Source organism: Neoarius graeffei, chromosome 21, assembly GCF_027579695.1.
Source record: "Neoarius graeffei isolate fNeoGra1 chromosome 21, fNeoGra1.pri, whole genome shotgun sequence".
Lineage (NCBI taxonomy): Eukaryota > Metazoa > Chordata > Actinopteri > Siluriformes > Ariidae > Neoarius > Neoarius graeffei.
In genome coordinates, this window is record NC_083589.1 from 40,942,152 (window position 1) to 40,966,553 (window position 24,402).

Here is a 24,402-nt window from a genome sequence, read left to right on the forward strand (position 1 = left end):
TTCAAAACCGTATAGTTTATTGACTGTGAGTATATTTAGTGGGGTACCCCCACAGTACCCAGTTTCTGAGACAGACCCATATATATAATGTGTATGTATATTATAATATAAATATCGATATCCATCAGTAACAATTATTTTAATATAATGTAAACAATGATTTTACACTGATGGTGAGATGAACATTTGGAACCAGGGTAATATGTATTTATATACAAAGTGTTTGCATGAGTTTAAAAGCATTCTTAATCTAAAACAGGATAGGCATTCATTATAGAAAAGAAAATAGCATGTAAACATTTGGCAAATAAAGAAATGGCTAAATATTTCTGAAGTGCAAATGTGAAACATTCATATAAAGTCAAATCTTTCACATTAAAAAAAGAGAAAATAATAAAACGCTATTACATTAAAACTGCAACTCTGCTTCATTATCACAACATTCAGTAATGAACCTGAGCTTGATTTCAACAATATATGCATGACACCAAGTTGATTTTCTATTCGATCTAAGAAATCACACCTGCACCATGTGAGCGTTTCCATTTGTGTTTCATTAAATACGAACAAATCTGAGGGCATGTGCTAAAAATGAAATCTGCAGTAAATAAACTACTTAATAAACTAGCAGATTTGTTTAACTGTCAGTTACAACATCATCCTGCATTTAACAGTTCAAGATGTTCACATAAACAATAAGCAAATATAAAAAGTCTGAATATTTTGGTCATAAAAGATAACTAACAGAATATCACATCACATATAAGTTACAGTTAGCCTAAACACAGGTATGTAAAAATTTGATTAAAATTTTTAACCTTAAAAATAGGTTTAAGGTTACTGTGCACAACATACACTATGTAACATGTAATTATTCTAAATATTTGTTTCACAAATATTCACTCAGTCATCAGTTTATCAGGTAAACCAACCATACAGGTGTAGTTTGTGTGACTGGAGCTCCTCTGTCAGCTCCTCTACCCCATTTAGTAATGGAAAGAATCCATGGAACTAGCACTGATATAATCTGGATGGTGGCTCATTCTGAGTATCAGGTGTAGTGTTTTTAAATACCTCGTTGCTGGTTTCAGCCAAACAAAAAAAAATATCCATGTCAGTGTCACTGATAAATAATATCTGCGCACCAGAGGTCCTGTGGAGGTCTCTTTCCACTGGGGGATGCCAAATTGTGTTGTAGTGACATATTGACTACAGTCAGTAATTGTACACATTCAAAGTGTCTTATATTATAGGTTTGTGATAAAATGGCTATTTAGTGTAGGTACAAGTTAGGTCAATCTTATAAACTGGCAACTGAATGTAACCCTCTAGGTGATTTATGAAGCAGACGAATGAGTGGTCAAAACCATAACATAGATCTACTAATACATCTTTAACCCTACACTGCTTTAAAAAAAAAAACTGAATGAAACCCCTTTTGGAAAGGTGTCACAGGTATCACAAATTCCATGAAAAAAAAATCAAAAGGCAACACGATTAAAAATGTGGAATGCTTGACAGTGTTTTAGCCACTCCACATAGAGCACATCTACTCCATGCCCTGCTCCTCCAGCAGCCAAAAATATACACTTGTTATTTACAAAAAAAGAATAAGATTCATAAATATGTTTCAAAAACAAAGCACAGTTCTTAATTACCAAATAATTTTCTTTTTGCATCCATTAATCTCACTTTATATTGATTGAAAGAAAAAAAAACGTACGGTATAAGCTACATAAATGTCTTTATAGGCCAAGTCCTTTGGACTAATCCCGAAGACCAACAAGCTGAAATTTCTTCAAGCTCAAAATGCAGGCTGAAATAAAGGCACTTGAAATGTATGTTCTAAAGGTTTGAAATTTGTTGTCTATTTGTATTTATTTCAGTCCACTTTGATACCTGACCTTCGTATTAGCAATACACACGTGATCCCTGGCTTTGACAGCTGCAAGCCTGCTATGGTGTTAAATGTTAGTGCTTGAGCCAGGGCTCAGAAATCAGAATTTAAAAAATAATAATAATAATAATAATAATAATAATAATTGGGTTTGCATCATTCTGTTCTCAAACAGTTATGGGTGATTAGATTTTTGGTAATGTTTTTGTTTCTGGCTTAACAGCATTCATTTTCATTCCTCAAACTGATTTGGAGCCCATGGGATGAAAGAACAGACACACACATAGTGATAACTCATTACATCTGGATTTATACAGTCTAATTTAGTGTTCATCACTGTGAGCCTAACGTGCCACTAGCAGCCCCTGGATGGCCAAATATTTTATCAGATATAATTATTGTTTACCTGACCACTTCCGTCAATTTAAAAAGCAGATAAAGGTCATATTACTTGTGCACTCAGTTGTGCAGTCTGACTTGAGCTTGTCAACATTTGGTCTATATTAACCATGTTTTGTTTTGCTTTTTACTAAAAATCAGACAATAATAATTGCTCAAGTCTATTATCAACACATTATTTATAATGATTGTCCTGATGATATTTTACCATTGCCAGTTGCTGTCATTAGCATTATATTAACGCCAGTGATACTGATGGAATCTAGCACTATTTAAAACAATATCACTATTGTAATTAAAAAGCAGCTTTAAAAACAATTAAGAAGTCAACCATAAACAGAGTGTCTTACATACTTAGCTTACATACTCTCCAACTTCTCTGTACTAACACTGACAAGACGAGGGGTTGTAAACAGAGATGCATTCTCACAGCTGATGTGCCCTTGCTTGACCGTCTCTGCACATGGAGCGAATTTCTTTAACAATAAGAGGTATGATGAATATGATGCTGAATCCCGTCTATGGAGAAGAAGCACAACCAAGACATCAAACAAGCAGCTCCAAAAATGACAGGTTTGAAGTTTAGCAGCTGGACGATCAGAGCATTAACCTTTAAGAGAAAGCTTACCATGACTATGAAGAAATAGAAGACCCACATCCATCCTAATTTGCTCTTGATGAGAGATACCAGGTACTAAAAGAGAGATTAGGATGATGATAATCACAGACGGTGTGTCATTTAAAAGCTGTTTGTTCTCTTAGTTGCTTGGGATAAAGATTTTGAAGAGAATGATTATTTTACACCACAGCTACCTACGTACTAAAGTACCACTGGGTCTACTTTTGCCAAGAAAGTAAGTTTGACTGAGATTTGATACGTATGTTTGATATAAGACAAAATATGTCTTTCTGATTTTACCAGTAAGAGTTAAAAAGTTGCATGCACTATGCAAAATGTCTATATTGTCCTGACTCTTGCAGAGACAATCCACAAAAATGGTCTAGGCTGAGAAATAAGCAGTTTATTTTATTTTCAAGTCCCACCTGCCCTCCAGCAGCCCCAATGCTGCCAGTTCCATCCACTATGCCTGTGACAGTGGCCAAAGCCTCCTGACTCCCCTGCAGAGCTTCCTGTCGACCCAGGTCTGCTGAAATTGCTGAGCTTATCATGTTAGATGGACCACCAATGAGGAAACCTGAAGAGAAAATCGTCATGCTTTACTCAGCAAGAAATAGCTATGGTTAAAAATTATTCTCTCAGAAATTCTGCCCCTCACTTGGGTTTACAATATATGAACTTTAGCATGAGTATTATGAGCACAGTACAGGTCACAAATCAAGTCTTTTTTGTGAGTGGCATGCCATTAAAAGCATATGCGTATCTGTGTGGTGGTGTGGGTAAACCATTTCCTCTTTTTGCATGTACCTCAATCACAAGTAATGCCATAGTATTTTTAAGCATGGTTAAAAACCCTGGTTCCCGGGTGGCACGGTGGTGCAGTGGTTAGCACTGCTGCTTCAGAGCAAGAAGGTTTTGGGTTCGAGCCCAGTGGCTGATGGGGGCCTTTCTGTGTGGAATTTGCATGTTCTCCCTATGTCTGCATGGGTTTGCTCTGGTTTCCCCCACAGTCCATAGACATGCAGTTAGGTTAACTGGCTACTCTAAACTGCCCATATGTGTGAGTGCAAAGAAAGGAATTGGCCACCCTATTGCTGCAATTCTGGCCAAGTCAACCAAAACATGGTTTGGCAGTGATGACGACCCTGGTTTCAGTTATTCCACTGAAAGTCACCCCACCTGCCTCCATATTTACATTTACTCCACATGGAAACATTTATAACAACTTTTGGAAAAACCTACCATATATAACTCACTCTCTCTCTCAAAGTGGATAGTGAGTGTATTTTCTATACATCAAGTGGGATAAAAAGTGAGATGTACAGTGGGAAATGAGTCAATACTACAGATGCTGACTACCAGCATCATCCACATCTGTCTCTGTTTCATCACCCGAGGAAAAAGTCATTCATGGCATTTAAACGTCACCTCACTGTCATCATCCCACACTGGTGGGGAAATAATCATTGATTAATTTAGTCATTCCTGTTTGCCAAATTTCTTATTAATCATTTATTTTTAAGTCACTTAAACATTTTTAATTTTATCGTCTGTATAAAGTGTGTAAACAGTCTTCTGTGTTGCTCTGTGGTGGACATTTTGATCGTCGGTATCTGATCATAAACTGAACTGATGAGGTTTATATCCATTTCGCTACAACATGTCACTGATCAAACTGTGAGAAAAGTGCACATAACCATAGCAAGCATGGACTTGGACATCTTTAGGCAGACTGACTGCATTTATTTAATTTCTGGTGTGCTGAGGTAAGAATGTGATGGATTTCTTGAAGATTCTACTTCTCGCTCACCTGTAGTTGCCAAGAGCACTCCATTCACAATCTGGTCATTTGGAGAGTCTAAATAAGAAAACAAATTAAGTGAGGAATAGGTTTACAGCAGTCAAGGAATATACAGATTTTTTTTTTTTGTCACATGACTCTATATGTCTGTATTCTGCAGTCTAGACTCACGGCTGTATCCCACTAGAGATCCCATAGCGAACAGCAAACTAATGCACAGCACAGGAGCTCTTTTCCCCAAGAAATCAGAGATCAGACCCTGTACGGTTCCTCCTGAGATAGAGAAAGTGCAGAAATATACATTTTTAAGAAAATAAAGGTTGCAAAAGTTGAACACAATTAAAATCTTAAGAATAACAATTTAATCTCAGATGCAGCATGCCCAAGAAAAATAATTCTAATGGGCACTTTTTCCAGGGTGAATTTTTTTTTATACTATTATTACTTCTTTCCTTATATCATTCGAAATCTGACATATAAATTAAATTGTGCAAATATATTTAAAAAGTAATGGAATGCTTTCAGCTTAAAGGGGTACTCCAGTGTTTTTCAGCCTACGTTTTATCTACCTGTCTACCTCATCTGTAGTGTGTGAGATTACCATTTTATGTTGAATAATTTCAACATATTTTCCCTGTACTGAGAAAGGAACAGGGATGGGACTTCTCTTACAGAGAGAAGAATTTATGATTATATGGTACCAGCATGGTCATGTGTAACTGATCACCACAAATCTTTAGGAAAAGGATTAAGTATCCAGTATTACTTGTTCCTGTATTGATACGGTGTTTGAAACATATAAAGACCTGCCTTTACAGTATTTCATGTGTTCATATGTTTTGTTTTTACATGTGTTTTACAAGTGCCTCTGTCTTTAAACCTGTATTGACAGTTTAATTGCCCTTACATATCCACTGTAAGCGAGTATGAACATGAACAGGTTTTCTATTTGTTTCTCAGTACAGGGAAATTCAATGTCAAATGTTGTGTTCGTGGTAAGCAGTCCTCTGCAGTAGATAGAATAATCCTATCCACACTGCCACTCACCGATGATCCCTCCCACGTCATACCACGCAGAGAGACGGTCTGCTTCTGCCTCCTTCCAGCCAAAATTATTGCTCAGATAAAATGGCAGCCAAAAGAAGAAGGAATAGTTCACCAGTTTCAGGCAAGCATAGGCAAGAGAGTACTGCCAGAGCAGAGAGAGGAGAATAATCATAAATGACTTTAGTGCAGGTAGAAGCACAGTGATTGACTAAAACACTCACCAAAAGTTAATTCAGTTCTTCAGAAAGTTTCAGTTAATTTCTGCATGTCTGTGAAGATTCTCAATCATCCAGGTCATAGTAAACTGTGGGTGGTAGAAATGGGCAACTGGACTTGCTTGAAGATTCTTGAAAACGTTTCACCTCTCGTCCAAAAGGCTTCCTCAGTTCTGTCTGACTAATAGGGAGTATAATAGGGATACTCCCTATTAGTCAGACAGAACTGAGGAAGCCTTTTGGACGAGAGGTGAAACGTTTTCAAGAATCTTCAAGCAAGTCCAGTTGCCCATTTCTACCACCCACAGTTAATTCCGGTCATGAAACTTTCAAACACATTTAGTCTGGCTTGACTTTTAGTCTGGCTCTCCTACAACTGTATACTGGAATGATTTATAATCTCACTATGTGGTGTTACCCAAAAGATGTTGGCTTCCTTTTGAGTCTTCCTCTCAAGGTTTCTTTCTCAGGTCATCTCAACGAGTTTTTATTTGTCACTGTAGTCTCTGGTTTGCTCATTAGGGATCTAAAGCTACATCCAGGTTTCTATAAAGCTGCTTTGTGGCAATGTCTATTGTTAAAAAGTCTATACAAATACATTTTAATTGAACTGAAACAGATTCAAATCACTAGGTCAATTAGATCTAAGTCATCATTTAAAACAATGTAAAGGTGCGTCCTGTAGCTGCAGAGTAAAGCGTGTATACGGCAATGATACCCATTACAGCAACATGAGGAACCAACACACATCAATGTGCGGTTTGTTCAGTCTCAATAACGTTTCTATATATTGACACAAAGGTTGAGGAGTTGCCAGAAAGATAAAAACAAAGCACACTGTTGCTTTTCTTTTTCCCAGCAACCATGTAACAGATAACTAAGCAACCTTTATTGGACTGCCATATCAATAAAAGTTTACGACATGTTCAGCAGAATAGCTGTAAATTAAAGCTCATTCTGGATAACAAACAAAATTAAGAATTTGACCCACAGGTATGACTCCTGGTAGACAGAAGGCCTGGAAGAAACCAATGGCTTTGGTTTGGGGCTCAGGCTCATTATCCTGCCTTTGTATGGAATAGTATCCTCCGTCACACACTACTTCATCATCCTCTTCCTCATTGTCGCTCATGAGTGGCTGATGACTGTCCGTGTCTCTCTCCACCGTTGTTAGATCTGTTACTGGGCCTTCCCCTGAGAGACCTGAGAGAAAAAGGATATCACACACAAGCATTTGAAAAAACACAGTACACACAGTATAACACACACAGCTAGAGATAAGGGCCAAGGCTCACCTCGTATACAGGTCCTTCTCAAAAAATTAGCATATTGTGATAAAGTTCATTATTTTCTGTAATGTACTCAAACATTAGACTTTAATATATTTTAGATTCATTACACACAACTGAAGTAATTCAAGCCTTTTATTGTTTTAATATTGATTTTGGCAAAAAAGTAAAGGAAAACCAAAAATCCCTATCTCAAAAAATTAGCATATTTCATCTGACCAATAAAAAAAAAGTGTTTTTAATACAAAAAAAGTCAACCTTCAAATAATTATGTTCAGTTATGCACTCAATACTTGGTCGGGAATCCTTTGGCAGAAATGACTGCTTCAATGCGACGTGGCATGGAGGTGATCAGCCTGTGGCACTGCTGAGGTGTTATGGAGGCCCAGGATGCTTCGATAGCGGCCTTAAGCTCATCCACAGTGTTGGGTCTGGTGTCTCTCAACTTCCTCTTCACAATACCCCACAGATTCTCTATGGGGTTGAGGTCAGGAGAGTTGGCAGGCCAATTGAGCACAGTAATACCATGGTCAGTAAACCATTTACCAGTGGTTTTGGCACTGTGAGCAGGTGCCAGGTCGTGCTGAAAAATGAAATCTTCATCTCCATAAAGCTTTTCAGCAGATGGAAGCATGAAGTGCTCCAAAATCTCCTGATAGCTAGCTGCATTGACCCTGCCTTTGATAAAACACAGTGGACCAACACCAGCAGCTGACATGGCACCCCAAATCATCACAGACTGTGGAAACTTCACACTGGGCTTCAAACACCTTGGATTCTGTGGCTCTCCACTCTTCCTCCAGACTCCAGAACCGTGATTTCCAAATTAAATGCAAAATGTACTTTCATCTGAAAAGAGGACTTTGGACCACTGAGCAACAGTCCATTTCTTTCTCTCCTTAGCCCAGATAAGACACTTCTGACATTGTCTCTGGCTCAGAAGTAGCTTGATATTAGGAATGCGAAAGTTGTATCCCCTTTCTTGAAGATGTCTGTTCGTGATGGGTCTTGATACACTGACACCAGCCTCAGTCCACTCCTTGTGAAGCTCTCCCAAGTTCTTGAATCAACTTTTCTTGACAATCCTCTCAAGACTGCGGCTATCCCTGTTGCTTGTGCACCTTTTCCAGCCACCCTTTTCAGCAATGACCTTTTGTGGCTTACTCTCCTTGTGGAGGGCATCAGTGATCATCTTCTGGACAACAGTCAAGTCAGCAGTCTTCCCCATGATTGTGGTTGTGTGTACTGAACTAGCTCGAGAGATACACTGTGTTCATACTGTTTTACTCAAACTCGAAATGAAATATTCTAATATTGTGAGATGGGGTTTTTTATGTTTTTGTACTGTATGCCATACTGATTAAAATTAAAATAGAAAAATGCTTGAAACATTTTAGTTTATGTGTAATGAGTCTATAATATATAACATTTTCACTTTCTTAAATAACTGATGGAAAATATTGAACTTTTTCACAATATGCTAATTTTTTGAGAAGGACCTGTATAGTAATTAATAAAGGCACTTATACAGTGGTGCTTGAAAGTTTGTGAATCCTTTAGAATTTTCTATATTTCTGCATAAATATGACCTAAAACATCATCAGATTTTCACACAAGTCCTAAAAGTAGATAAAGAGAACCCAGTTAAACAAACGAGACAAAAATATTATACTTGGTCATTTATTTATTGAGGAAAATGATCCAATATTACATATCTGTGAGTGGCAAAAGTATGTGAACCTCTAGGATTAGCAGTTAATTTGAAGGTGAAATTAGAGCATAGGCGTCGCCACCATTGAATGTGAAGGGGACGTGTCCCCCTCACATTTCATAATTCTTCGTTTGGATCCCCCACACACACATTTAACATAAAATATTAGTTCACCCAGCGCCGTTTCTATTGCTTCGTGAAAGAATCCATTCCACTTGATAAGAGAATACACAGACCACTGAAAATCCACTCCGGGTTTTCTGGGCGTTACCTACAACAACTCACCACGTGCAAGCGAATCTCAGTGCAAGCAGAGACATTTTGGTGCAGCTGCTCGAAAGTGGAGGAGGTGACGTCAGCCCCACTGCCACCTCACAATGTCTAGCTTTGGCTAAAACCTTATTCTTTTGTTATGTGCCCTCAAAATTAACCTTAGGCCACGTTAAATTAATGTTCAACTAAACAGTGAAATAAGCTTAGCCTAATGGGGTATTCTTGGTTGATGATGAATTGTTTCCAATATTTGCTCCCTCCCCAGACACAATGAACATAAGGAAATTCTTTACAAAGAAGCGGAAAGTCAGTCAAAATTTCCCCACAGGACAGGGTTTTTTGTCCCAATGGAAATGTTAGTGCAGTTGTATCAGTCAATGTTAGGAGATGTATCAGCTACCTTAATGTTAGCTATCATTTAATTCAAACCCAGTAGGCCTGCCTTACTGTAATGCCAAGAATGAGGTCAAGTCTGCTCTGATGATATTTACTGATTCCCTGTTGTGATTTGAAGAACTTGTTTTGTCTGGTCTTTGCCAGTTTTCTGGAAAGTAACATGGGAAATCAGTGTATGGGGAAGGAATAGTAGAAAGGAAAGCAATGGAGAGAGATGGATGTTATTCCAGGTGGATTGTGAAGGAAAGGGGGATAAAAGTTATGAAGTGGTAGAAATTGTGGTGGCACCAATGTAAGAAGGAGTTATATCTATAAATCTATTTGTTATACTAATCTGTAAATGTTACTGTAGTACCACCATTGCATGTAGGTTGACAAAACTGCACTTGTTCATTGTGTGAAGTTCTCTTTTGTGTCGTTGCTTGACACAGTGTAATTTTGTGTTATGAAGACTGCATGATGCCATGTCATTTTTGTTACGAGTATCACGAAATCATAAAAAAGTAAAATGCACCCACTAAAGTCACTGTTGGTGGTTAACAAAATTGTGCCTGTTCATTGTGTGAAGTTGTTTTTTATGTATAACCGTTGCTTGACACAATGTGATTTTGTGTTATGAAGTTTGGATGATGCCATGTCATGCCTGTTCATTGTGTGAAATTATGAATATTCTTATTTTTAAACATACAGTTGAGTGTCACTATCGCTTGGCACAGTGGCATGTTGTGTTACATCTAAAACTAAATAAAAAAGGAAACACAAAATAAAAAATAAAATGCACCCATAAAGTCATTGTTGGTGATAAATTGTGTCACATTCATCTCATGATCTTGGGCATAGCAGTGGGTTTAAAAACAGGCTGATGAATATATGGACTAGTTGAATGAGGACTTATTGTTGAGTGTCTAAAATAGTCATTGAATTAAGTGACTTTTGTAGGCAAAATTAGGTGTTTAACAACCTGTTAAAAAATACACCAGAATGCAGGAAATGACATCTAATTAATTAAAAATTTTCTGGGGGAGGACCCCCAGACCCCCCGCCAGTGTATCTCCCCCCCCACATTAAAAATGCTTCTGACGCCCCTGAATTAGAGTCAGGTATTTTCAGGCTACATCCACACGACAACGGCAACGAGATGTTATTAAAAAAAATATCGCATCCACATGGGCAACAGATCAGTAAAATATCAGGTACATATGGCAGCGCAACGCTTGCTTTAAACGCAATACACATGCCACACCTCTAGGGGCGCTGTAAGACGGTCCCTTCGGAGACACCAGAACAATAGAAGTAAGGACGCATGTGCATAAACTATTATGCGCGAGACTTCATATTAGCCACAAAGTCAGAAAAATCTGTTTGTAAAATTACATTATAATGACCAAATACAATGAAAAGTATTTTTCCAGTCTCACCTGTGAAAGGTAATCCCATGTGATCTCGTTTGGATGGTAAACCTGTTGGTACAGTTAAACGCAGCACATGAATGAGGCATCTTTATTCTCCGCTTTGACCCATCCAATATGGCGGCGAGGATGACGTCTGATTCTACGCGGAAGGAGGCGTCTTTAATGGTCTGGAATAAATTGAATGCTACACGTTGATGGATTACTTTGTTCTTCTACGCCCTTTTTGAGGAATGTATTGTAGGACTTAAACCAACATCTGAAGAGGTGAGATCGCTCCTTTTTTTCCCTATTTTTGCTGGCGGGATTGACTCTCTCTCTCTCTCTCTCCCACTTTGCACCATTACACAATAAATATTCACAGTGAAAATTTTTTGTAAGCGCGTTTCATGAACCAAGTTGTAGGATTTGTTGACAACTCGCATCGAGTTCGTTACACTTCTACCCGGCGTGAAGCACATGTGGTTGTGACGTCATCATAAACAAATCCGTTCTACTCATCCAGACGACTTCGCAACGGCGCCATTGCCAGATCTTTCCACTCTGGAACCCGTTCTCAAAAGATTTCGTTTTGGGGCACCCAAAACGCTGATGCCGTGTGGACGCCAGGCCGAAACAATAAACAATTTTATCGGATTCACCTGAATCCGTTGCCGTGTGGACAGGGCCTCAGTCAATGGAATGACAATCAGGTGTGAGTGGGCACCCTGTTTTATTTAAAGAATAGGGATCCATCAAAGTCTGATCTTCACAACACATGTTTGTGGAAGTGTATCATGACATGAACAAAGGAGATTTCTGAGGACCTCAGAAAAAGCATTGTTGATGCTCATCAGGCTGGAAAAGGTTACAAAACCATCTCTAAAGAGTTTGGACTCCACCAATCCACAGTCAGGCAGATTGTGTACAAATGGAGGAAATTCAAGACTATTGTTACCCTCCCCAGGAGTGGTCGACCGACAAAGATCACTTCAAGAGCAAGGCATGTAATAGCCGGCGAGGTCACAAAGGACCCCAGGGTAACTTCTAAGCAACTGAAGGCCTCTCTCACATTGGCTAATGTTCATGAGTCCACCATCAGGAGAACACTGAACAACAATGGTGTGCATGGCAGGGTTGCAAGGAGAAAGCCACTGCTCTCCAAAAAGAACATTGCTGCTCGTCTGCACTTTGCTAAAGATCACGTGGACAAGCCAGAAGGCTATTGGAAAATGTTTTGTGGATGGATGAGACCAAAATAGAGCTTTTTGGTTTAAATGAGAAGTGTTATGTTTGGAGAAAGGAAAACACTGCATTCCAGCATAAGAACCTTATCCCATCTGTGAAACATGGTGGTGGTAGTATCATGGTTTGGGCCTGTTTTGCTGCATCTGGGCCAGGACGGCTTGCCATCATTGATGGAACAATGAATTTTGAATTATGCCAGCGAATTCTAAAGGAAAATATCAGGACATCTGTCCATGAACTGAATCTCAAGAGAAGGTGGGTCATGCAGCAAGACAACGACCCTAAGCACACAAGTCATTCTACCAAAGAATGGTTAAAGAAGAATAAAGTTAATGTTTTGTAATGGCCAAGTCAAAGTCCTGACCTCAATCCAATCGAAATGTTGTGGAAGGACCTGAAGCGAGCAGTTCATGTGAGGAAACCCACCAACATCCCAGAGTTGAAGCTGTTCTGTATGGAGGAATGGGCTAAAATTCCTCCAAGCCGGTGTGCAGGACTGATCAACAGTTAACAGAAACGTTTAGTTGCAGTTATTGCTGCACAAGGGGGTCACACCAGATACTGAAAGCAAAGGTTCACATACTTTTGCCACTCACAGATGTGTGATATTGGATCATTTTCCTCAATAAATAAATGACCAAGTATAATATTTTTATCTCATTTGTTTAACTGGGTTCTCTTTATCTACTTTTAGGACTTGTGTGAAAATCTGATGATGTTTTAGGTCATATTCATGCAGAAATATAGAACATTTTAAAGGGTTCACAAACCTTCAAGCACCACTGTACCTTTTAAATTTCAAAGGCACATCACACAGAAATTGTGAGACTTAAACATATGAAATCATAGTAATAATTGTTTTGCTTGGAAATAAAATGTACAATTCTTCACTTACCCCAAATGTGTTTCATAAACCAAAACATGTTTCACGACTGAAATTTGCTTCTTGAGTTTGCAGTAATGTAGCCAACATGGGAAGCATATAGGGTTACAATTGTGTAAACTACATGCCTAAATAATCAAAAAAACAGCTTGCTCAACTACATTTGAGGCAAGGTTAAAATGTGTGAAAGTAATTCTTGACTGAACTCCTGCTTTAAGGTATTAATCTCCATGTCACTTTAAATCATTCAAAAAATTAGATACTGAAAACAAACACTTTGAGCCAATAGTTCTTCTCAAATCAATCTGAAGATGTAATATAGACTAAGCTAAAATTGTACTGGAAGTCGTTGAAATATCTTCTTAAGTGTTCTGCCTGATGGCAGGTCCGCTCTGTCAGCTTCAGCTATTAAAGTCTCTAGGGAAGAATTACAGTAGCGGTTTCCCATTGCCTTCTACATTTATAGTATTATACTTAGTACTTTTATACAGGCTTCCTTCTCTCAACCATTCACACATATGGACAATTTAGAGGAGCCAGTTAACCTAACCACATGTCTTTGGACTGTAGGGGAAACCAGAGCACCAGGAGGAAACCCACAAAGACACGGGGAGAACATGCAAACTCCACACAGAAAGGCCCCCATTGGCCACTGGGCTCGAACCCAGAACCTTCTTGCTGTGAGGCGACAGTGCTAACCACCACACCACCATGCCGCCCCTGGTCAAATATAACCTTTCCTAATTCAACAGGTGAGTTATTTGTAAATGTTTCCTGTACTCTATCGCAGATATAAAAGTTAGCATCAAATTAGAAAAGAAACATCTTAAGTGGTGATGTATTCTTTACCAAACTGTTAACATGTTTTATATGCTACCAGTGGAATCACAAAAACATTTTAATAAGCAATGAGCAAATAACAGTATTATGAAACATACTTTAATTTATATACTCTAACTGTTGTAAATGTGGTGGTTTCTTAAAAGGTATGTGAACAGAAAGCGAAAAAGACGCAGCCTCTTCCTGAAACTCACCCACTTCCTTTGGGGAGGTGAGCAGACCGAAAAACACAACTACTCCACCTGCAAACTGCACCACTGATGTCACTAGGAAAGCATACTGACAAACACACACACAGACACACACACACAGTTATTTCTTTCTGTTTCACAAGTAGTTTCCTGCAACAACTGTAGACTTGTAGCTAAAGCAATAGAATTCCGGAGGGGATGACTTATGCACTCAGTAGCCACTTTAATGGGAACACAGATGCGCTTGATGATTCATGCAATTATCCAGTTAGTCAAAATCATGTGGCAGTAGCGCAATCCATAAAATTATGCAGAAACTGGACTGCTGAAGACAAAACATGTCCTCATCTTTTTCCAAATTTTCAACTGTCCAGTTTCTGTGAGCCTGTGCCAACTTGCAGCCTCAGATTTCTGTTCTGGGCTGGCAAGAATGATCTTCTGTCTTAATGTCAATACAAACCAATCTGGCTATCATCATTAACAAGGCTTTTCCACCTGCAAAATACGTACTCGCTGCATGTTTGTTTGTTTTTTGAACCATTCTGTGAAAAATCTAGAGACTGTTGAGTGAAAAAATTCTCCCAGATTTTACCCATTCTATCTAAAGTGCTACATAATCTCACTGTCCACATTAATAGGAACACCTGAACATTTATGCAGTTCTCCAAATAGTGGCGGCAGCATAATGCATAAAATCACACAGATACAGGTCAAGAGCTTCAGTTAATGTTCACGTCTAACATCAGAATGGAGAAAGAAAAGTGATCACTGTGACTAACTGTAGCATGGGTTTTGGTGCCAGATGGACTGGTTTAAGTATTTCAGAAACTACTGATCTCCTGGGATTTTTATACACAACAGTCTCTAAAGTTTACACAAAATGGTGCAAAAAAAAAAAACACTGAGTGAGCGACAGTTCTGTGCGTGGAAATGTCTTGTTAATAAGAGGTCAGAGGAAAATGGCCAGATTGGTTCGAGCTGCTAGGAAGGATATAGTAACTCATATAATCACTCTTTACCACCATGGTAAGCAGAAAAGCAGCTGAGCATGCATAAAACCTTGAGGTGGATGGGCTACAACAGCAGACCACCACATCAGGTTCCATTCCTGTCAACCAAGGAACCTGAGGCTATCACTGACACAGATTTACTCCAACTGGATAGTTAAAGATTAGAAGAAGAAAAAAAAAAAATCACCTGGTCTTTTTCCAGTCTTCAACTGTAAGAATGATGAATGCACCAAAGTTCACTAACCTCATAGCCATACTTCAGAACACTGGAGGCCAGGAATGCTCCTAGAATATTCCCCACTGATGCACACGCACTCCACAAGCCGAACACAAAGCCTCGGCTAACCAACAGCCACACACACACACAAAAACAGGTTAGACACTGAAATGAAAGATCCATTAGATTTAACTAAGATTAAATTTAGTACAATATTAGCAAAATTATGTTGCTGTGAATAAATAAAATTTTAAACATGCTTTTTTTATCACTAAGAATTAGGAGGATGCACGACAGAGCCTATTTATTTTGAATTTCTCAAGAAGCAAAAGATAATGCCAAAGGTCAGGGAACAGACAGAGAATGTTATGACGGGAATAATCGTAATCAGAATCCAGACAGGCAAGGCGAGGCGTGGCACTCTGAAGTTACTGCTATCACCAACAACAACAAAAAGCATGTTGGTATACAAATCATTTCTCAAAGTTGTTTACACATGCCTAGAATTCAGGCCTATTCATGCAAAATAAACTTTTTTGTAATTATGTTTAATAAATATGTGTATTTTTTGGAAAACCTGTACATCCCTCAACTAACAACTGGATATAATTGTATAGCCCCTTTTCAATTCCAGAGTGTGACACTATAAAATGTGGAAAAGTTCAATGGGGTGAATACTGTACATCTTGTCTGTATAGAGAATTCTTCATGCAATTCATGGTTTATGTCATGTCCTCTGATCAGCACAGGACCTGAGAAGTTGTGTCAATTTTTGTCAGAAAACTTTTGCCAGACAAACAAACCGTTTTATGGTAAGACCTCGGGGAGGGATTTTTTCAGCTCAGCACTAGAGCCCTGCACTCCCGCGGGAGTCCCGCGGGACTCGCAGGACCCGCCGCAAAGCAGTGCGGCGTGGGACAAATTTTGAAAGCTCATTGCAGGCGCGGGCGGGACCGGAAGTGCACATATGTGCGCGCGGGCGGGAGCGTGACTGCACAATGCGGGCGCAGGCGGGAGCGGGACTGAAAAATCCGACCCCCGCAGACCTCTACTCAGCACTCAAACGGTGATTTAATGGAAAAATCACACAGTAGTGTCATTTGTTATTTCTTTATGTTTTTCATGTGCTAAAATTTGAGATTTTTCAAATGGTGAAAAGCACATCGTGCTTTGATGATAAGGGCTATAATGTGAAAAAAATGCACACATTGTACCTATATTTTACATGTCTTTGTGATGATCAGTCACACCACATTCAGTATAAATAGTCTTTTGAACTGTTTTAGCAAAATAAGGGTTGCAGAGGTCATGAACGATGAGCTTTCAAAATATTAACACAGAATGTTACACTATAATTTTAAATTATATATTAACTGAATGTTTTGTTATCGCAAGTAAAAACTGTGACTTCAGAGGGTTAACTGTAACTTTAAAGTTTGTCCTGTTGCCCTAAACCCGACATGTTTAAAGTAGCAATAAAGAAAATATGTTACACTGACACACACCCAGACTTGCCAAACCAGTTGCCCATGACAGCCACCACACAGGGCCAAACTGCAGACTGCAACAGGCCATTTAGCACCCACAGAAAGCAGTAGAAATACACATTATAAAAATGCAGCCATTCTGTCAGAGTGCCAAAAACGAACTCCTACAGAGAAAAAAAGAGAGAGAAATCCATATCTGTATTTTTATAAGCTTTAATTTCATTAACCTTGGACTATATAATGACTTCCTATTAATAATTTACAATTCCCTGAAAACAACTTCAAGAAAACATTATCGTACCACCACAGCGGAGCCACACAGCCCAAAGGAAAGAACGTAACGAAGGTCCAGACGGTCACCTATGATGCCACTAATATACAAACCCTAAGAGGAAAATGACACAATATGAACTGTTAGAACCAAACACTTTTGGATGCTACATGCGTTTTTAAATTGCACAACACCAACACCTGGATTAACAGTATGATTAAAGTGAATTTGTGATTAGTACTGAACCAGCATGCTTCTGCAACTGTTACATTAGTGTGTTGGTGTATATGAGTGTGTGTCTATGTGTTACAGAAATACATGCACTGCAGTAACTAGGGCATAAGTTGTGTGTGCTTGTGACTATCAGATGACATTGGGAGTGCTGGCTGAGATGTCGACAACAGAACACATTACACTGGTGGCATTATTGCGTTAGTTGTAATGTATTTACTGTACAGCATTGTAAGTGAGGGTGAATTACATGTCTATAATAACTACTCTGATCAAATATTTCTCTGTATATGAATACTGTATTTTGCTCATTCAAACCATATGTTTAATGCAATTGATTAACAGAATGAACAGACCTTTCTTTTACATTATAAGCCTATGGACTGTCACAGGAATACACTTCTGTCACAAAAAAAAAAAAATCATGAATGCTTATATATATTATATATTAGGGTGCATCAGTTGCCCCCTAAAAATGAAAAGTTCCTCCGATCATGATGCATTTTTGTTTTTATGTTCCTTTTGGTAAGAAAACACACTGGGTGAAATATTTTGACAAAATTCAAAAGTTTAATGGTGGCACCAGGAGCTCAAAGTTATGGAAAAAGCTGCTATTTTATGACTTTTATGACAAAATTATCACTTTTCATGAAACATTATGGCACCTTATAGAGTATACCAAATATCTTAGATACACATTTTTAGTACATATTCTAAATATATTATCAAGCACAGTTTGAGTTTTAGCTGTTCATTGAATCATTGTTCAACTACTTTTAAACAATACAAATGTATTATGAATCACATTAATGCTTCTCAATCCCTTGCAAAGGTTCTTAACATGATGTCTGGGTCACAAGAAATCAATGTGAAAATGGGGGCGTCATGGCTCAGGTGGATAAGGCACCATACCATAAATCCGGAGACCCGGGTTCGATTCCGACCCGAGGTCATTTCCTGATCCCTCCCCGTCTCCCTCTCTCCTGCTCATTTCCTGTCTCTACACTGTCCTATCCAATAAAGGTGAAAAAAGCCCCCAAAAAATCTTTAAAAAAAAAAAACCTTACGCGAAAACATAAAATAAGCGTTTTTTGGCAAAAAATGAACCTCATGGTAGAGCCCTGCACTCCTGCGGGAGTCCCGCGGGACCCGACGCAAAGCAGTGCGGCGCGGGACAAATTCTGAAAGCTCATTGCAGGCGCGGGCGGGAGGGGGAGTGCACAATGCGGACGCGGGCGTGAGAGGTGATGAGCTGCAGTCCCGCTAACTAAAAACGTGTTTAAAATAAAATTTATAAATTATTAATTTATGTCTATCATATATAATTTGTGCTGGATGTTTTATTTGGCATTAATAAAAACATTTTAAGATGCCTAAATTTGCGGATGTGGTCTAATCTCGCGTACGCTTCTGATTCCTTTCCGCTCTTCCGTGTTTGAGATCTCCGATCATGGCAGAAGAGCAGAGCTCCTCTAGTGAAGCTCACAGTGCTTCAGAAGTAAGTGCTGCTTTAAAAAGAGGTACATTTACCGTTAAAAAGTCAAGAGTATTAGTCCTAAGTATTAAAAAGTATTTTTAATATCAACCTATCAAAGCTGGGTTATAAATAGACAGTGTATAATCTGAGGAGCTGGTTGTGGTTGTGCAGCACTTTATATGAGAGGAGAATGAAATCGCGGTTGGAATCATAACGCCACATTGTCGGAAGTGGGAGTGCGAGTGCGCAAAGCGAGAGCCGTCAATCAAAGTGAGAGCTGTCAATCATGAGCGCATGCAGCGCTCAACTTGGACTGTATCAGCAGAATGTCAGAGTCTAAACAATAAACTTACAATAAATGAAGGATCGGTCAGTGGAGAGCTCAGCTAAGCTCAGCATGTTTAATTCCCCAAGCCAATGACAAGAACTTTCGTGAGAAATAACGCGAACGTCTGCATCATGCGGGATTTCCGGGCGGGAGCGGGACAAAATATGGCAGGCGCGGGCGGGAGCGGGACTGAAAATCATAATTCTTTGCGGGAGCGGGACTGCACAATGCGGGAGCGGGACTGAAAATTCTGTCCCGCGCAGACCTCTACCTCATGGTGCCACCATTAGACTTTTGAATATGGTCAAAAAATTTTACAGGATGTCTTTATTAGTGAAAAGGAACACCCAAACAAAAATGCATCAGATTTTATGAAAGTGAGGGCAACTGATGCACCCTTATATATATATATATATATATATATATATATATATATATATATATATATATACACACATACACACACACACCGCAGCACTGCTGAACTGTCAACTCTGATTGGTCAGAAGACATTGATTACAGCAGCTTTGATAGGTTGATATTAATAGACTTATTCTAATACATTTCTATCACGACATTTATGTCAAATGCTCCATCCAAACGAATTAAAAAGCATGTATAATTGTTCATATGGTGAAGTTATTTGTGAAGAGATGTTCATTTAGTATTTTTAGAAGGAGACGCCAGTGTCAGTGCTTTGTATTAGTCAGAGGTAAAGCTGTAACTAAGTCTACTGACACAGGAAAGGCTTTCAGGATGGAGAACTTTTGGACAAGCTGCATTTTTTGTCTTCAAAAGAGACTAAAAAGGAAAGGCTGGTGACTGAACAGTTGTTTATAACTGTTATGAACTAACCTTCCATAATATTAAATGTAACTGTAAAACAATAAAACATTAAGTATCGTTGTTTAATGGCAAATTTCTTTTCTACAAATAATAACACTTTGAGGTGTGCTGTTGTTATAAAACAATCAACCTCATCACTGAATATTTTACAATAACAGCATGCTTTATCATGTTTAACTCCTTACTGACTTGAGGGAACAAAGAAAAAAAAAAAAAAAAACTGTGCTGCCAAGTAAAATGAGCCGTTTTTGTACACTTAATAGGCAAAAATCAACACTTTCATTGACCTTGTCATTTCAGCTAAACATCCAAATTCACTCTTTCAGTGTCACTCACCACAGCATAAGAGAAGAGAAATATGGAGTCCAGGGCACCCAAAAACAGCGTGGCCTCCTCAGTATCTGTAAAAAGTCGATTCTCTTCCCATGTCTGTTGGCATTTGCACAAGAAAAGGCACAAAAAAAAGGGCATCACACAATTTACTTGTGCTGTGCATGACTGCTGCATATACTGTACATTTACAATATATACTTGTGTACTGCATGTCACGACCACAATTATCAACCCAAAAAAGGGGAGAAGGGGGAAAAGAAACAAAAGAAATCTCCCATTTTTCTGCCAGTTTTGTAATGTTTTTAGATTGTTGTTCCAACCTGCTGCATGAAACTAGTGAGCTAACAGTGGCTCGACTAAATAAAGGGACTAACTGATTTTATCTTATCTCTTTCTTGTGAAGGTTTCATTTATCGCCTAGACATACCCACAAGTCCTGACGACGAGTTCATTTAAGGCACTATGAGAATGACTGACATTTTTTCCACAGTTGTGTTCAAATAAAATCCATTAGTGTTGTCTGATTTCATAACTCAGTTGCTAAAACTCTAATTTTCTGGATGTGCTTGTAGATCATTTTCTTTATATGTGAGAGCATTTTAAGTTTTCTTCTATTGCCAAATTTCATGTTACCACATCTTGTTCGCAGCACATGAGGCTTTGGTCTTAGTTCTTCAGTAGTCATGTGCTGAGACATAAAGCGGCAGTGTGTGCCTACCTCTCTGGGGGAAAATGTAGGAGAGCTGCCATTCTGCAATGAAGGGGTCCACTGTGCAGAGATGCTCACTTTCACATTGCTGAAAGTCTTACGTGAAGCATGCAGCAACACATAGCTGTGTGAGAGATAGCCGATGACAAAAAGACAGAAAGGGTTATGAGTTTACATAACATTCTGTCTGAACAAATCCAACCCATCAACATGATATAACATCAGAAGACTCATGTATGGACATTACCAGGAAAGACTCTAAGGTTACCCTATGACACTAACAAAATTTGAAATATCTAACATTAATGTCAACAGAAAAGAACAGCAGAAATGTCTGAACATTTTATGTGACTCAAAAATGAAGAAGCTGTTTATTCAGACTGAGGACAATTGTGTAAATTTGACTTTTCGCTGAATATTTTTTTCCATTCACAGAAAGTCCAATTGGGAAAAGGACAAAAACAAAGAGCAAAACAGTTTGTAAACTTTAGCTTCAGATTAAAAAACAAACTCATACTTCCAAAATACAGACTGGATCAAACCTGAAGTCATGGGGAAGCCATGGCCTAATGGTTAGAGAAGCAGCTTTGGGACCAAAACCTCGCCAGTTCGAGTCCCTGGACCAGCAGGAATGGCTGAAGTGCCCTAGAGCATGGCTTCAACTGCTCTCCAGGCTGCTCTGAGTATGTTGTACGTCACTCTGGATAAGAGCGTCTGCTAAATGCCATTCATGTAATGTAATGTCTAGCTTAAGAAATGCACTCAAGCTTAACATACAGTTAAAAACCAGTTACAGCCTGCTTTTCAGTCATGTCTTTCCAGCATCTGGTGAGTGTTTGGACAGTTCTTTTTATTAACTGATTCATTAACATTTAAATGTGTCATATAGTGTTAATAACCTGAAAGGTGATTGAGTTTTATGAAAATTTTCAAGATCCAGTGTATTTTGAATGTTCCAGTGAACTAGAAGTTGTTGCAACAAATATCCAGTACTAGTTTTAGTACTAGATGTGAATGAGCTGCATGATTCAGTAACAAAGCAATGGCGAGGATTGAGCCTACCTAAAGAAGGTGAGGAGGAAGGCAACCAGGTGATGGTGAGTGTAGCGTGAGAGGAAGGTGCAGCAGGGAAGCATCACTGGTGGATGTAGAGGAGGGAAAGGAAGAGGGAAAGGAAGTGTTCAGTAGAGCAAGGCTTACTCTGGCTATCCAGCAACAAACATCTGGAGCAACAGACACACAGCATTCATAATACAGGACTCAACTTTACTGGTCAAACCACAAGACCTCTGAAACTATAATATATGTGTGTGTGTGTACTGGCGTGTTTACCATACGCAAATCACTCCCTGTCTCATACTATATACTCCAACACCTCAGTCGGTGAGGATATCCTCATTTTTACCATCAAAGCCCATTTTCAAATGCTACCGACTAAATCTAATCTGGCCATCTGGTATCCATCTAGACATCATCCACATTGCATTCTCCATCTCACTACCCATCATAATGAGACAGTTGCACACATTTTAAATGGATGCAACTTTTATAAAGGTCTCTATATCGCATGGCATGACAGGTTGGAGGACCTGGTAATAAAAGGCATCAAAGAGGTGTACGGACTTTCAATAAAAATCCATAACCACTGTGCAGTAAAAATGGACTGGTTTAGCGCTAATCATGAAGACACCCCCTTTAGTAACATTACAAACACCCCTGACATCACCATTATAGATGCTGACAATAAGAATGTTATTTTTGTGGAAATACTAGTGCATATCAAAAAATTAGAATATTGTGAAAAAGTTCAATATTTTCCATCAGTTATTAAAGAAAGTGAAAATGTTATATTATAGACTCATTACACATAAACTAAAATGTTTCAAGCATTTTTCTATTTTAATTTTAATCAGTATGGCATACAGTACAAAAACATTAAAAAAACCCATCTCAAAATATTAGAATATTTCATTTCGAGTTTGAGTAAAACGTAGAACAGGATAAAGCGGCTAGAGATAATGAGATGAGATGAGATGAGTATGAACACAGTGTATCTCTCGGTCTAGTTCAGTACACACAACCACAATCATGGGGAAGACTGCTGACTTGACTGTTGTCCAGAAGATGATCACTGATGCCCTCCACAAGGAGGGTAAGCCACAAAAGGTCAGTGCTGAAAAGGGTGGCTGGAAAAGGTGCACAAGCAACAGGGATGTCAAGAAAAGTTGATTCAAGAACTTGGGAGAGCTTCACAAGGAGTGGACTGAGGCTGGTGTCAGTGTATCAAGACCCATCACGAACAGACATCTTCAAGAAAGGGGATACAACTTTCACATTCCTAATATCAAGCTACTCTTGAGCCAGAGACAATGTCAGAAGTGTCTTATCTGGGCTAAGGAGAGAAAGAAATGGACTGTTGCTCAGTGGTCCAAAGTCCTCTTTTCAGATGAAAGTACATTAGGCATTTAATTTGGAAATCACAGTTCTAGAGTCTGGAGGAAGAGTGGAGAGGCACAGAATCCAAGGTGTTTGAAGCCCAGTGTGAAGTTTCCACAGTCTGTGATGATTTGGGGTGCCATGTCATCTGCTGGTGTTGGTCCACTGTATTTTATCAAGTCCAAAGTCAACACAGCCATCTACCAGGAGATTTTAGAGCACTTCATGCTTCCATCTGCTGACGAGCTTTTTGGAGATGCTGATTTCCTTTTCCAGCAGGACTTAGCACCTACCGACAGTGCCAAAACTACTACCAAATGGTTTGCTGACCATGATATTACTGTTTGATTGGCCAGCCAACTTGCCCGACCTGAACCCCATAGAGAATCTATGGGGTATTGTCAAGAGGAAGATGAGAAACACCCGACCCAAAAATACAGATACGCTGAAGGCCACTATCAAAGCAACCTGGGCTTCAATAACACCTCAGCAGTGCCACAGACTGGTCACCTCCATGCCACACCGCACTGATACAGTAATTCATGGTAAAGGAGTCCCAACCAAGTATTGAGTGTATAAATGAATATACTTTTCAGAAGTTGGACATTTCTGTATTGTAAATCCTTTTTTTGATTGATCTTAGGGAATATTCTAATAATTTGAGATACTGGATTTCTGATTTTCATGAGCTATAAGCCATAATCATCAAAATTAAAACAAAAAAGGCTTTAAATATTTCACTTTACATGTAATGAATATAGAATATATGAAAGTTTACCTTTTTGAATTAAATTATGAAAAAAAGTAACTTTTTCATGGTATTCTAATTTTTTGAGATGCACTAGTAGGTTGTTGTTTTG

General features: G+C 38.8%; 1 protein-coding gene across 1 annotated transcript in view; it reads right to left on the bottom strand.

The window, feature by feature from the left end:
• Positions 1–24,402, bottom strand: part of slc37a3 (solute carrier family 37 member 3) — a 25,576-nt gene continuing 1,174 nt past the window's right edge. The window contains exons 2-15 of the mRNA XM_060903117.1: positions 22,169–22,244; positions 21,116–21,230; positions 20,401–20,493; positions 17,213–17,296; positions 16,930–17,075; positions 15,452–15,548; positions 14,201–14,285; positions 6,970–7,181; positions 5,764–5,905; positions 4,888–4,989; positions 4,726–4,773; positions 3,341–3,492; positions 2,925–2,990; positions 1–2,815 (exon numbers count right to left, since the gene is read on the bottom strand). Of these exons, the coding sequence (XP_060759100.1) occupies positions 2,723–2,815; positions 2,925–2,990; positions 3,341–3,492; positions 4,726–4,773; positions 4,888–4,989; positions 5,764–5,905; positions 6,970–7,181; positions 14,201–14,285; positions 15,452–15,548; positions 16,930–17,075; positions 17,213–17,296; positions 20,401–20,493; positions 21,116–21,230; positions 22,169–22,242 (1,509 nt within the window). The 5' untranslated portion in view covers positions 22,243–22,244 and the 3' untranslated portion in view covers positions 1–2,722. The remainder of the gene's footprint in view (positions 2,816–2,924; positions 2,991–3,340; positions 3,493–4,725; positions 4,774–4,887; positions 4,990–5,763; positions 5,906–6,969; positions 7,182–14,200; positions 14,286–15,451; positions 15,549–16,929; positions 17,076–17,212; positions 17,297–20,400; positions 20,494–21,115; positions 21,231–22,168; positions 22,245–24,402) is intronic.